This window comes from Rissa tridactyla, chromosome Z (genome assembly GCF_028500815.1).
Source record: "Rissa tridactyla isolate bRisTri1 chromosome Z, bRisTri1.patW.cur.20221130, whole genome shotgun sequence".
Classification (NCBI taxonomy): Eukaryota; Metazoa; Chordata; class Aves; order Charadriiformes; family Laridae; genus Rissa; species Rissa tridactyla.
In genome coordinates, this window is record NC_071497.1 from 47,452,145 (window position 1) to 47,464,494 (window position 12,350).

General features: G+C 40.2%; 1 protein-coding gene across 10 annotated transcripts in view; it reads left to right on the forward strand.

Annotated features, from left to right (window-relative positions):
• Positions 1-12,350, forward strand: part of TRPM6 (transient receptor potential cation channel subfamily M member 6) — a 100,998-nt gene that overhangs the window by 42,380 nt on the left and 46,268 nt on the right. For all 10 annotated transcript variants that reach the window (XR_008463788.1, XR_008463789.1, XM_054185432.1 and 7 more), the window contains 6 exons: positions 346-418; positions 539-639; positions 5,850-5,984; positions 6,495-6,548; positions 8,935-9,075; positions 10,774-10,908. Coding sequence is in view for 8 of the 10 variants with exons in the window: in XM_054185432.1 (XP_054041407.1) it covers positions 346-418; positions 539-639; positions 5,850-5,984; positions 6,495-6,548; positions 8,935-9,075; positions 10,774-10,908 (639 nt within the window). In the remaining 2 variants the exon portion in view is untranslated. The remainder of the gene's footprint in view (positions 1-345; positions 419-538; positions 640-5,849; positions 5,985-6,494; positions 6,549-8,934; positions 9,076-10,773; positions 10,909-12,350) is intronic.

Below are 12,350 nucleotides of genomic sequence, written 5' to 3' on the forward strand. Positions count from 1 at the left end.
TTTGCTTTTGTTTTTTTTTTCCTTTATTTGAGTGCTTATTTTTTAGTTGAAAACCGAGTAGATATCAACCATGTTGCATTTTTACATTTCTTAGCTTTAAAGGCTAATCAAAAGGAAGTAGACTCATGTTATTATGCAGTAGGTTGATGTCAGTTTGCCTGGAATGCCATTGCATTAAAATCAAAATGCATTTTTTGTTTGAAACAAAGGAAAATCATGTCTGGGCCTTTGCCATTGTTTGTGTTGAAATGTGTATGATTTGATCTACCACAGCCGTTATGAAGAAGAAATAACTACAGACTTCTCTGCCTCACCTCAAATAGTATACTTCTGCAATTCTAACAGATAACCATATTTGATGCGGAGTCAGAAGATCAGCAGGACATTGATTTGGCAATTCTGACTGCACTCTTGAAAGGTACCTGTCTTAAAGCATGACCTGTTTCCATCTGACATACAGTCCCATTGGCTTACCTTTTCAAAGCAAAGGAGTAACATTAATGTGTGTAAACTGCTAGGTCCTTTACTTGTTTCCTAGGTACAAATATGTCTGCTTCAGATCAGCTAGATTTGGCGTTGGCTTGGAACCAGCTAGATATCGCCAAGAAACACATACTGGTTTATGGACAACACTGGAAGGTACTGTTATCTTTTAATTTTCACAGTGGCTTTACTCTTTGTTATGATGACTAATTTTCCATGATTTGCATTTGTCAGGCTTAAAGTAAGGAATAACTTGATGCTTGCAATCAGTCTCCTGGAGTAATCACCTTTGATTTTGGAGAGGCATTATTCTTAAAATTGCAAAGTATTCAACTGCAGAGTGCATCAGATGAAAAATCAAACACATTTATTTCCACAGAGAAGAGGTGATATCTAAAATTCCTGCAGTTTTCACTGCTAGCCTTTCCACATAGTTTTAGTGGTCCTTTTGGGTATGTATTCCTCAAGCCTGTGTTGATAATCATTGGGGGCTGATTTTTCCAGTCCCAAGTGCCTTTTTTTCTTTACAATGTAAATTTTGGAAAATCGACAGTGGGTGTATTTTTTTTTGAGTGACCATAGCTGGTTGTTTGACACAGAGAGCTGAATTTATTGATCACCAGTCCATATTTTCTTGTGGTATATAAGGCTGAACACACGGACAATTATGCTTGAGATGTCTACGATTGGGCATTCGTGAATCAAAGGAGTATTTGTTGTTGCTGCTACCTCTTTGGGCTCAGTTCACTGTGAAATGGAGATGATCACGTAATGTTCTTGCACAAAACCTGGTAAAAAATGAATGGCAAAGAATGAAATTACCGCTTTCATTTTCAGGATTGGAATGGTGTGTGAATGATAAGGGATGTGCCAAGCCTGCAACAATAAAGTTAGAACAAATTGTTGAATAACTCCCTCGTAAGAGAGCATCATTCACTCTGTGAACTGAATAAGACTAAACCCTCTGGGGAAACATAGTATGTGATTGAGCAATGAGTAATTGTATTGTTATTCATGGTGATGAATTATCTGATAACTTTTGAGTGTCTGACTGCATAATCTTAACAGTCTTTCTGTCCAACAGTATTGTTTTTATGGAATGTGGAACAGATTTGTGTATACACAATGATGTGGGCATATTTTTACCTTTATGGGGTTTTTTTTACAATACCTTGTTATGTTTTGACTCTATGAAGAAAATTTATTTTTCCCAATGTTTTCATTGTTTTATAGCATGTACACTTTCCTATTTGTGTTTATTTAGTTTTTTGCATTCAACAGCTGTGCTGTGAACTGTTGATAGGCTTTATTGAAACACATCTGTGTAAGATATTAAAGAAAGGGGGATACCATCTATCTTACTGCTTGAAATTCTATACTATTGGAATAAGAGAGAAGCATTATGCTTTTGCCATTTTTATCACTGAAGATGTATGTTGGCAAGGCCTATGAGTCTGCATCATTCCTTTGTGTTTACATGAGAAGTGTGGCAGGTGAAACTTGCCTTGACTGGCGAATTAATATAAATGATATAATCATAGAATCATAGATCCATAGAATAGCATCATAAAATCATTGAGGTTGGAAAAGACATTTACGATCATTGAACCCAACTGTAAACCTAACACTGTCAAGTCTACCAGTAGACCGTGTCCCTAAGCATCACATCACCACATCACTTTGACTCCATTTCCCACAGCATTCTCCTGGAGAAACTGGCTGCTCATGGCTTGGATGGGCATACTCTTTTTGGGGTAAAAACTGACTAGACGGCCGGGCCCAAAGAGTTGTGGTGAACGGAGTTAAATCCAGTTGGCGGCTGGTCACACGTGGTGTTCCCCAGGGCTCAGTATTGGAGCCAGTTCTGTTTCATATCTTTAACAATGATCTGGACAAAGGGGATCAAGTGCACCCTCAGTAATTTTGCAGATGACACCAAGTTGGGTGGGAGTGTTGATCTGCTTGAGGGTAGGAAGGCTCTACAGAGGGATCTGGACAGAATGGATCAATGGGCCAAAGCCAAACATACGAGATTCAACAAGGCTAAGTGATGGGTCCTGCACTTGGGTCACAACAACTCCACACGATGCTACAGGCTTGGGGAAGAGCAGGATTTGAGCAACCAGGTCTACTGGGAGATGTCTCTGCCTATGGCAGGGGGATTGGAGCTAGATGATCTGTTAGGTCCCTTCCAACCTAAACCATTCTATGATTCTAAGAATGGCTACAAAGCTGTCCTGGTGGAAAAGGGCCTGGGGGTGTTTGTCATCAGCTGGCTGAATATGAGACAGAAGTATGCCCAGGTGGCCAAGGCAGCCAATAGCATCCTGGCTTGGATCAGAAATAGTGTAAATAGTGTGTCCAGCAGGACTAGGGAAATCATGGTCCCCCTGTGTGTATGGGAAATAATGAGTAACATTTTCCTAGTCCCCACCACTTTGACACAGAAGATTTGAGAGAACTATTGCATAATCCCCGCACTTCACTCCTAGCTTTCCCAAGGTGCTGTTCAGCTTTTCCGTGTTTCTGACAATTTTTTCTGCTCTTCTGTGTACTTTTTTTTCAGGTCATAAGGTCATCTTTTGGGATAGGTAGACCAGCACTGTACCCAGTATTCAAGATATGTGGCCCTTCGTGGAGATATTTAGTGAAATACTAGTATTTTATACATTATTCTCTATTCATCTAAATATAAATCCTAATAGTCTATGTGCCTTTTTTACTTGTTTCCAACTTGTATGCAACTTACGTTCATGCTTTCAGAAGACCTGTCCACTAACATTTTTTCTGAGTTAATTTCAAGACTGATGTGCAGGTAGGGTTTTTTCCCAAATGCACATTATTTCACATTTACCAATATTGAATATCACCTGCTTTTTTTGCTGGTTATCCCATATTGCAAGATTTTTTTGCACATCTTCCCAATTAATTTTATGATGAGTATTTTTGTATCATCAGCAAGTATGTGAAGTCAGTATTCAGTATGTGGGATTTTCTTGGTCTCCAATCACTATTAATAATCTTTTTCCCTACCATTTGATCAGTTATTAAACAATTGGAGGACCTTTTGCCTTGTGACAACTTAATTTATTTAAAAATCCTTCAAGAAAGCCATCATCAAAAGCTTTTGTGGAGATACAAATGTACTATGTCAAACTGACAGCCTTATCTTCATTGTCCCCTGCAAAATTCTGGTAGAATTCTGATTTCATTCTACAAAATAACTGCCTCGCTTCCTCTTACTCTACTGTATTTACCCATGTTGCTATTATTGCTATTCATTATTGTAGTTTCATTATATTTGTCCTTACAAAGTTCTAACTGTATTGATATGGTATATTTTGACAACTTACACATTCCTTTGTCTTTTTTGAAAATTGATGTATTTTCTGCTGTCTTCCATTCCGCTGTTAGAGGGGCTGATTTCAGCTATACTTCAGTTCCCTGATCACTCTTAGGTGAATACCACCTGGTCCTGACAATTTGCTAACACTTTAGGGATTACTTCTATAATCTTTTCTACTGACACTTCAATTTGACACAGTTCCTCAGATTTGTCTTCCATAAAGAACAGCTTTGATGTACAACCTTTCCTAACATGTTCTGTAGTGAGCAGTGAGACAACGAATTAATTTATCATTTCTGCAATAGCCTTATCTCCCTGTGTGTTTCTTTTATATCTTGATCATCCTCTGGCATTACGGGTTGGCTGGCAGTCCCCCTACTCTCGCTCCTTGGCTTCTGATATGTTTGAAAAAGATCTATGTACCTGTTCTTATCTATTTCAGTGCAGTTATTCAGCACCGATTTGAATGAAAAGTCAGTGTCAAATAATGAGTATGTTCTCACCTTCAAGTAAGACGCAAAGAACTCATAATAAACAAGCCTTACATCTCTTGCTGCTTCTCCAAGCAAAAATTAGAAGGACTTATGTTCCTGAAAGTTTTTCTTTTGGCTATGCAGGAAAAAAGATCTTAAATAACAATATTTTCATCATGCACTGTGAGGAAGGAAAAAAAAAAGAAAAAAGAAAATGCACAAACACAGTTTTAAAGTTTACGGTGGACTTGGTTACTTTCTTAATTAGAGGAGTACTTCTCTGACTGCTCAGGGTCCGCCAGGCCTACAGGTGTCAGGATCTGCAGTTTGTGCATGGTTATTGTGTTGTGTGTAATTCAAATTTTGAATTAGATATTTAAGCAGCAATTTTTAGGTGATTGTCCACGCAGTCTTAGTATTTTTCTGTCTATTTAAGTGTTTTAAGGAAATGTGCACAATTATGCACAGACTGTGGCCATTTCCTTTCAGAAGGTCGCGATTTAGTGGTGACAAAATTTCAGAAGGTAAAGATTGTAACCAGCTGTAACTATGTTTCTGCTTAAATGTCAGCTCAGTCTCAAATGGATTTTACAACAAAGAATTCTGGTAGTTACCAGATGGCTGTCAAAACCTCTTTAGTGCAAGGAATGACTGCTAGAGGAAATCTGGTACAAAAATGGTCACTTTGAGATATCTCTGGAAGAAACACCAATAATTCAGGAACAGTGCACAAGTTTTCTTTTCACGTGTGGCAGTTCTGTAACATTTATTGGATATCTTTTAGTGTCGCTTCCGCTAAGTGTAAATACGTACATGGAAAGGACTAACTTCACGTGACAAGTCAGCACTAGCACCTGCACCATTTCTGTGCCAGTGTCCTCATTCTGCTCATGCCACTGAGTTTTCTGTGCATAGATGTGCTCTAGGTATTCTTTATATGGATTTATATGAACCTCATATGTCCAACTCCTTTGCTATTTTGCATATAGGAATCCTGCTGAGCGCTGTGCAAGTGCCATGAGTAGAGTGCTTTCACCATTTGGACACTGTTGTAGGTAGAGCTGTGCTTCACAGTGTCTTTGAGAGAGTTTATCCTAACGCAGATTCTCTCTCATGTTTGAAAAGAAGTCTGCTTTAAAGAACCTCAAGTTCTATAGGGAGATCTTGAAATACAGTACCTTGAAATGGCTTTTGTCATATGTCAAAAAAGAAAGGCTTCCCTCCGCCCCCTGCATTATCATACATTAACTTCTGAAGTGAATTAAAGAGTAGGGAATGTATTACCACAATCTGGTTGTAAAGTTAAATTTGTAGAAGTCTCTACAGACATTGGGCTTAAGGAGACTCAGTTTTACTCCCCCACTCCATTGTATTTTTTACACAGATACTTTCTACAACATGTTTTTCTTTTATACTGCACACTTTAAATATAGGTAAAGACAAATCATTGTGATAAAGAGATCTGTAGCTGTTCAGGAATGTTTTATTTGTTTCCAAAAGAAGAGAATAATTTTCTAAGCTTTTCCTTCATCTCTGTCCTTTTGGAGGTTGGTGCCTTGGAACAGGCAATGCTGGATGCTTTGGTGATGGACCGTGTGGATTTTGTGAAGCTGTTAATAGAGCATGGAGTGAACGTGCACCGTTTTCTTACCATTTCTCGTTTGGAAGAACTATACAATACAGTGAGTATTTGAAATCCCAGTGCACAACTTTAGATAAGAATGCCTAGAAAGAATACCGTTTTAACTATTAGGCCACATTTTTATGAAGCATTTTTGAAAAAAATTGAAAATTTATGGGTTTTGATCATTTCTGATTGTAATGTTGGATTTTTGGATTGGTGTCCCAGCTTTTTATTTTTGATTCATTGTCATGACCCAGACTGAGTAGTCACCTTAAGCTGGTGAGAAATATGTTCTGTTTTTTGATTTGTGATACATAAAGAAAATGAGACATTGTCTAACCAAAGTGATACCAACTTATTCCTAGAGTATTTCAAGATTTAAGATAGTAGAGGTGTTGCAGATAGGAGTTGAAATGTTATTGAAGAGGTTTGTGGGGAGGTTTTGAGTGGGGAGAGTTTGAACCACAGTAGTGTGTCACGAAAATCTTTTAGCTGCTTTCTTTCGCTGTATTGATTTTCTAATGTAGAATGACATGTTTGTTTACTCTCTTGTCTTTTCACACCACAGAAACAAGGACCATCAAATCTACTTTTGCATCACCTAGTTCGAGATGTGAAACAGGTAACAGACACAGGAAAGGCTAGGGAGCAAAAACAGTAGCTTAGAACTTCAGTGTCTACTGGCACGCTGCTATTAGGTAATACAGGGGAATTTTAGGAATAGAAGTGGTGGTTTCATTGCTATGCTCCTATATCTACGAAGTGGTGTTTTCTTCATCCCACTGATCCCCCTAAGCAATTAACTAGTGTACTGCTGTTGAATGCTCCCGAGGGTCCTCTACCTTAATTTCAAAGCCAAGCACTTCATGTAGATCAGACTCTCTTTCTCAAGTTACTAAAATGACATTATGAAGTCATTGTGCAAAAGACTTAGTGAATTAGTGCAGCAATTATGCTCATGGCTTTAAGCTTTTCCTTATTTCCCCAAAGCTAAAAAAGTCTTTCCTTGTTGAGCAGTAACAAAAAGATACTGTGACAAGATACATCATTTTAATGTGCTGCATTGCTTAGGAGAACAGAAGATGGCAGTGGATGACTACTGCATGGAGCACTGGCTCCGTTAGTAGTTCAGCAGCAGCTTTATTAGAGCTACACAGTTAATTTATTTCGTGTTTCTGTTATCTATTGTACCTCACAGCGCTGCTTAGCCAGGAAGGCTGTTCTTCCTGCATCTAGTCTCCACTGCAGGAGATGCCTAGATACAAAACTAGATTAATTGGCTGATTCTTTCAGGGTGTGAGTGCTAAGATAAAATAGTAAGTCTGACTGTTTGCAGAGTTCTGTGGTCTCAAGTAGTGGGATTTCATGTCAATCCCATTGATGATGCTGTAGATAGGTGTCGGGTATTCTGGTCTCCACAGCAAGCTGTTTTCTGTGTTTTCCCATACTGATGGACATATTTGGGGTCTAATTTCTGTGACAGATCTGGAAGATCTCAGTGTCAAAAGTACGTAGAACATTTTCAGGCTGAGAAATCTGTCTTTCTCATTGATACTGAAGTGATTTGCTCCTTGATATGACCTCTCTCCTAAAACTTATGGCCTTGCTACATCTCAGGACACTCTGGGAAAACTCAGGGCATGGTCTAAAGTGAAGCTTTTGGCAGTTGAAATGAAATAGTGGAATTTATGTAGAAAACGGGTGCACAATTTCAAAACTTTCTGCACTGTTGGGTAAGCTAAACTCCCTTGGGACCTGCAAACAGGTCTAAAAGCCTTTTTCACCTGAGCTTCTGTAAGTATGCATAAATGCTCTGTGAATGGGCTGTGCCCTTGCAGTCTTATTACACATGGTAACACAATAGCTAGGACAGTCACCAGACTGATGTCACCATGGATTCTAGAGTATTTTCTCCATTAGTGTGACCAGTTTCGCTGCTGCTACTTTTGAATGGAGACACATTGCAGTCTGCAATGGTAGCATAAAATATGCTTTTTAGTGCAGAGAATTATCAGAGTGCAGAATTGCAGAGAAATTAGTCAGAAATACTTGCCTAACTATCAGTGACAGAGCTGGCAAGCTCTGTCCTGTGAGATGTACTTTTGCCCTAGAGTGCTCGGCATGTTGCTGCCTTCTCCTCCCTAGGGCTGGGTGGCCTTAGCTGGCTGTACTGAGGCTTGCCGCTAAATTATATTGAAAAAAACCTTAGTCTAATGAAGAAAATTACTTTTTACAGTCTGAAAGGCATACACCACTAGGAATACGTGACACCTCTAACCCCTTTTATGCACAGGCCCATTTTTCACTTCCAAGAGTTGTGATTCAAGGTTTTACCAATAATTTTTAAAATCTGTATGGAAGACAATCTGTTCTTCAGAGAATTTGTCACAAACCTTGTGTCATGGAAGGACAGTGGAGGTAATATGGGAAGCAGTGGTGCTTTAAACAGAAGTAGTAAGAGACTTAGAAGGTACAGCTAATGCACATGCAGCTGCTGTCCTAGTTGTCATGACAATCTTGAGCCACTACAAGCGATTGATTACCAGTCTCCAGAAATTAGTCTACAACATTAAATGCAGGCTTCATCCACTTCTTCATTTTTAATTAATGAACTAGTGTAATGTAGTACCATGCTAGTTTTTGCTTGTTATGAGAAGAAGAAGATGGTTATCTGTCTCTCTGGTTGTTGGTGATTAACCTGAAGAACCACTACCCGCACTGTTGAATGCGGCTGGTCTTGTGAACATTGCAATATATGTCCCTATGCAATTTGGGTGCAGCGGACTGTAGACATCACACTTTTCAGGCTGAAAATGTGGATGTACCCGTGTTCTGCCTCCTAGGGGATTTTCATATGTCTAACAAATGTATACGCTTTCCTGACAGATGTGGGAGCTCTTCGTTGCACTTTCTTCCAGACTCCCCTTATAGTAGTAGGGCTCTGACATGTTGAGTTGAATGTTGCATATAATAGTGTCATGAAATGCTTGTGACATTTGGTGTTTCAGAATACCCTTTCCTTGGATTACAAGATATCACTGATTGATATTGGACTGGTGATAGAGTACCTCCTTGGTGGAGCTTATCGGAGCAGCTACACAAGGAAGCATTTCCGAATTCTCTACAATGATCTCTACAGAAAGCACAAGGTAACTTCTGTGAAACGGCTACCACTGTCCACCAAGAAAATCCAAAATGTGGCACTTAAAAAAGCTCAGGTTGTCATCGCGGTTTGTCTGCAGAGCATCAGTTAAATGTATGCCATGCTTGTCTGTTTTATGAACCTCTTTGACAACTGTGGAGAGGTTGCAAATAAAACAGACAAATCCCTCCCCAAACTACTCACAGCCCCTCAAGACCACCAGTGATAGTTAAATTAACTATTAATTCAGTAAATTTACCTTTGAGTCTGGTAGCCAGCTTGTGTACTTTATCTATCATCCGTCAATAAAGATCGACAAGGCTGTACCAACCACCATTTTCCCTTTCGTGAAGCAGTTGGATGTTTCTGCTCTTGCAACTTGAACCATATCACAGAAATACTGAATTCAACAGGCATTGAACTAGATTTACGGCATGTCAGCATGGCATAGTGAAGAGCAACAGGGATATCCCTGACCTAAGTTTTTGAGCAAATGTCTTACGTTTTAGAAGCAGCTCAGTGCTAGTGGTGCATCTTCCTGCCCAAGCCAATGAGCTGTGGTTGCCTGGCAGAGCTTTTTCTGTGGCACACTGGTCATCACAGGGGAAGTCCCATGCTGGATATGCCAGGCTGCACCCATGCAGGCAGAGGGTTGTGCTTGGACACGCGTGCTATTCTGCGCCTTTTAGATATTTAAGGCATTTGGCACTATGGCATAGCATTGAGCCATGTCTGCATATCGGTAGCGTCACCTCTACAAACTGCCTCAGAACAACAGTGTGCAAACATACTAGGATTTTCATTTTTCCCATTGGCTTTCCAAAACAGTAACTTGCAAACAGCCTAAACTTCTCCATGTATTAGTCATATGTCATTCTCAACATCACAGAAAGAGCAGATTTACTGCATAAGAATTCTCCCCAGTTTTTGGAGTAGAACTGGACTTTGATTAAAGTACTTCCATATGTTAAAAAGCAAACAACAGAAACCTCTCATCCCCATGTACTGCTTTCATGACTAACAGAAGAAACTCAAGTTGATCAGGGAAAATTAGAAGAAATAATGAAAACTCGGAGTGAATAGAAACACAGTGACAGGGCTTCCTGTGCGTCACTGGCTTAATACAATGCTTAAAAAGAGATATCTGAGCAGTGGTAACACTCTTCAGTGTATCCTCATGAATTACGACCTTATGGTCATAATGATGGATGAAACCACGTGATCCTATAACTAGGATCTGCAGGGAAGAGTGCTAGTCATTCAGCTGGTAACATTCTTCCCTCTCAGTCAACACTGAACAAAGTGCCTAGGGGTGCTAAACATGCTTCGGAGGAAATGCTCAGCAAAAAGTTCAGAGAACTTCTGTCTCTTAAAGGGCTTACAGCACTTTTTATAAGGGTGGGCACTCAGAAGAGCTTCCAGGTTAGGTGATTCCAATCTGGTGCAAGCCCTGTTGTTGTTGTAATTGGTGGATGTTATTGAATTTAGAGATTCAGAGAAATATGTATATTTTAAATTAGATGTGAAGCAGCTTATTTTTTCCTTGGTATAAGCTCCAGTCGTAGTTATAGTGGTTGCTGACTCACTGATCTTTGAATAATGTCAGTTTCTACAGGCACTGTTGCAATCAGGGATAAGTACAGGCAAACTTCATCTTTAATTTGCATTTCTCTCCTTGTGTTTTATGGTATGCCTTTGGATCTAGAGAGTGCTCTCCAGCTTTTCTCAGAGCCTGTCTCATTCCCTTCATCAGAGTAATCAGGGGGGTAGCAGAATGGGATCTGCTGAAAGTACTTTGCATTCTCAATTCTTCAGAACAGCACAGCCTTACAAATACAAGGTAATATAACTGCTTATTTTAGACTTTGCTTAGGACATATTAGGCTGCTAATCATTTTATTGAGAGTTTTTAGACATATGTTGGGAAGGCTGTTATCATAATTCTACTCAAATTACAGCATTTTACTGCTCAGTGTTCATAAAGTGTTTATGAATGTCTTGTAATTTTAACGTTGAAATCAAGCTCTGACTCCTCCTGTGATACTTTTTAACTTCCCTTCATTTGTTGCTAAGGGCTTTTGTTCATTGAAATGTAGTGTCACCGAATTTCTGAACACCGAGCATGGGAGAAAATTCTTACTTGGAAGCAATAGTAGGAATTCTCTGATTTTCCCAATGTTTTCTTATGATTGCTTATTAAAGTAGCTACAGTAAGCCTGCTAAGAAGAGATATAGTTCTGATACCTGAAAATTGATGGCAGAGTATTTTCTTTCAAAGAAATGATGATAAAAGAGCAAAGATCACCACATACATTTATCTGACAGACAAAACATGAAGTGGAATGAATTTATGTGGCTTTCATAGAATCATAGAATTGTTAGGGTTGGAAGGGACCTTAAAGATCATCTAGTTCCAACCCCCCTGCCATGGTCAGGGACACATCCCGCTAGATCAGGTTGCTGAGAACCTCATCCAGCCTGGCCTTAAAAACTTCCAGGGGTGGGGCTTCCACTCTGGGCCACCTCTTCCAGTGTCTCACCACCCTCATGGTGAAGAACTTCTTCCTAACGTCCTGAATTGACCCATCTCTAGTTTTAATCCATTCCCTCTAGTCCTACCATTACCCAACATCCTAAAAAATCCCTCACCAGCTTTCTTGTAGGCCCCCATAAGATACTGGTAGGCCACTATAAGGTCTCCTTGGAGCCTTCTTTTCTCAAGACTGAACAACCCCAGCTCTCTCAGCCTGTCCTCATAGGAGAAGTGCACCAGCCCTCTGATCATCCTTGTGGCCCTTCTCTGGACACATTCCAGCACGTCCGTATCTCTCTTGTAGTAGGGGCTCCAGAATTGGACGCAGTACTGCAGGTGGGGTCCTGATGCAGCCCAGGATACGATTGGCTTTCTAGGCTGCTAGTGCACACTGACGGCTCATGTTGAGCCTCTGGTCTACCAGCACCCCCAAGTCCTTTTCTTCACGGCTGCCCTCAAGCCAGTCACTGCCCAGCCTATATCGGTGCTTGGGATTGCCCCGACCCAGATGGAGGACCTTGCACTTGGTCTTGTTGAACTTCATGAGGTTAGCTTGGGCCCACCTCTCCAGCCTGTCAGGGTCCCTCTGGATGGCCTCTCTTCCCTCCAGCATGTCAGCCGCCCCACACAGCTTGGTGTCGTTGGCAAACTTGCTGAAGGTGCACTCTATGCCACTGTCCACTGGCTGACGAAGATGTTAAACAAGACCGGTCCCAGTACTGATCCTTGAGGGACTCCACTTGTCACTG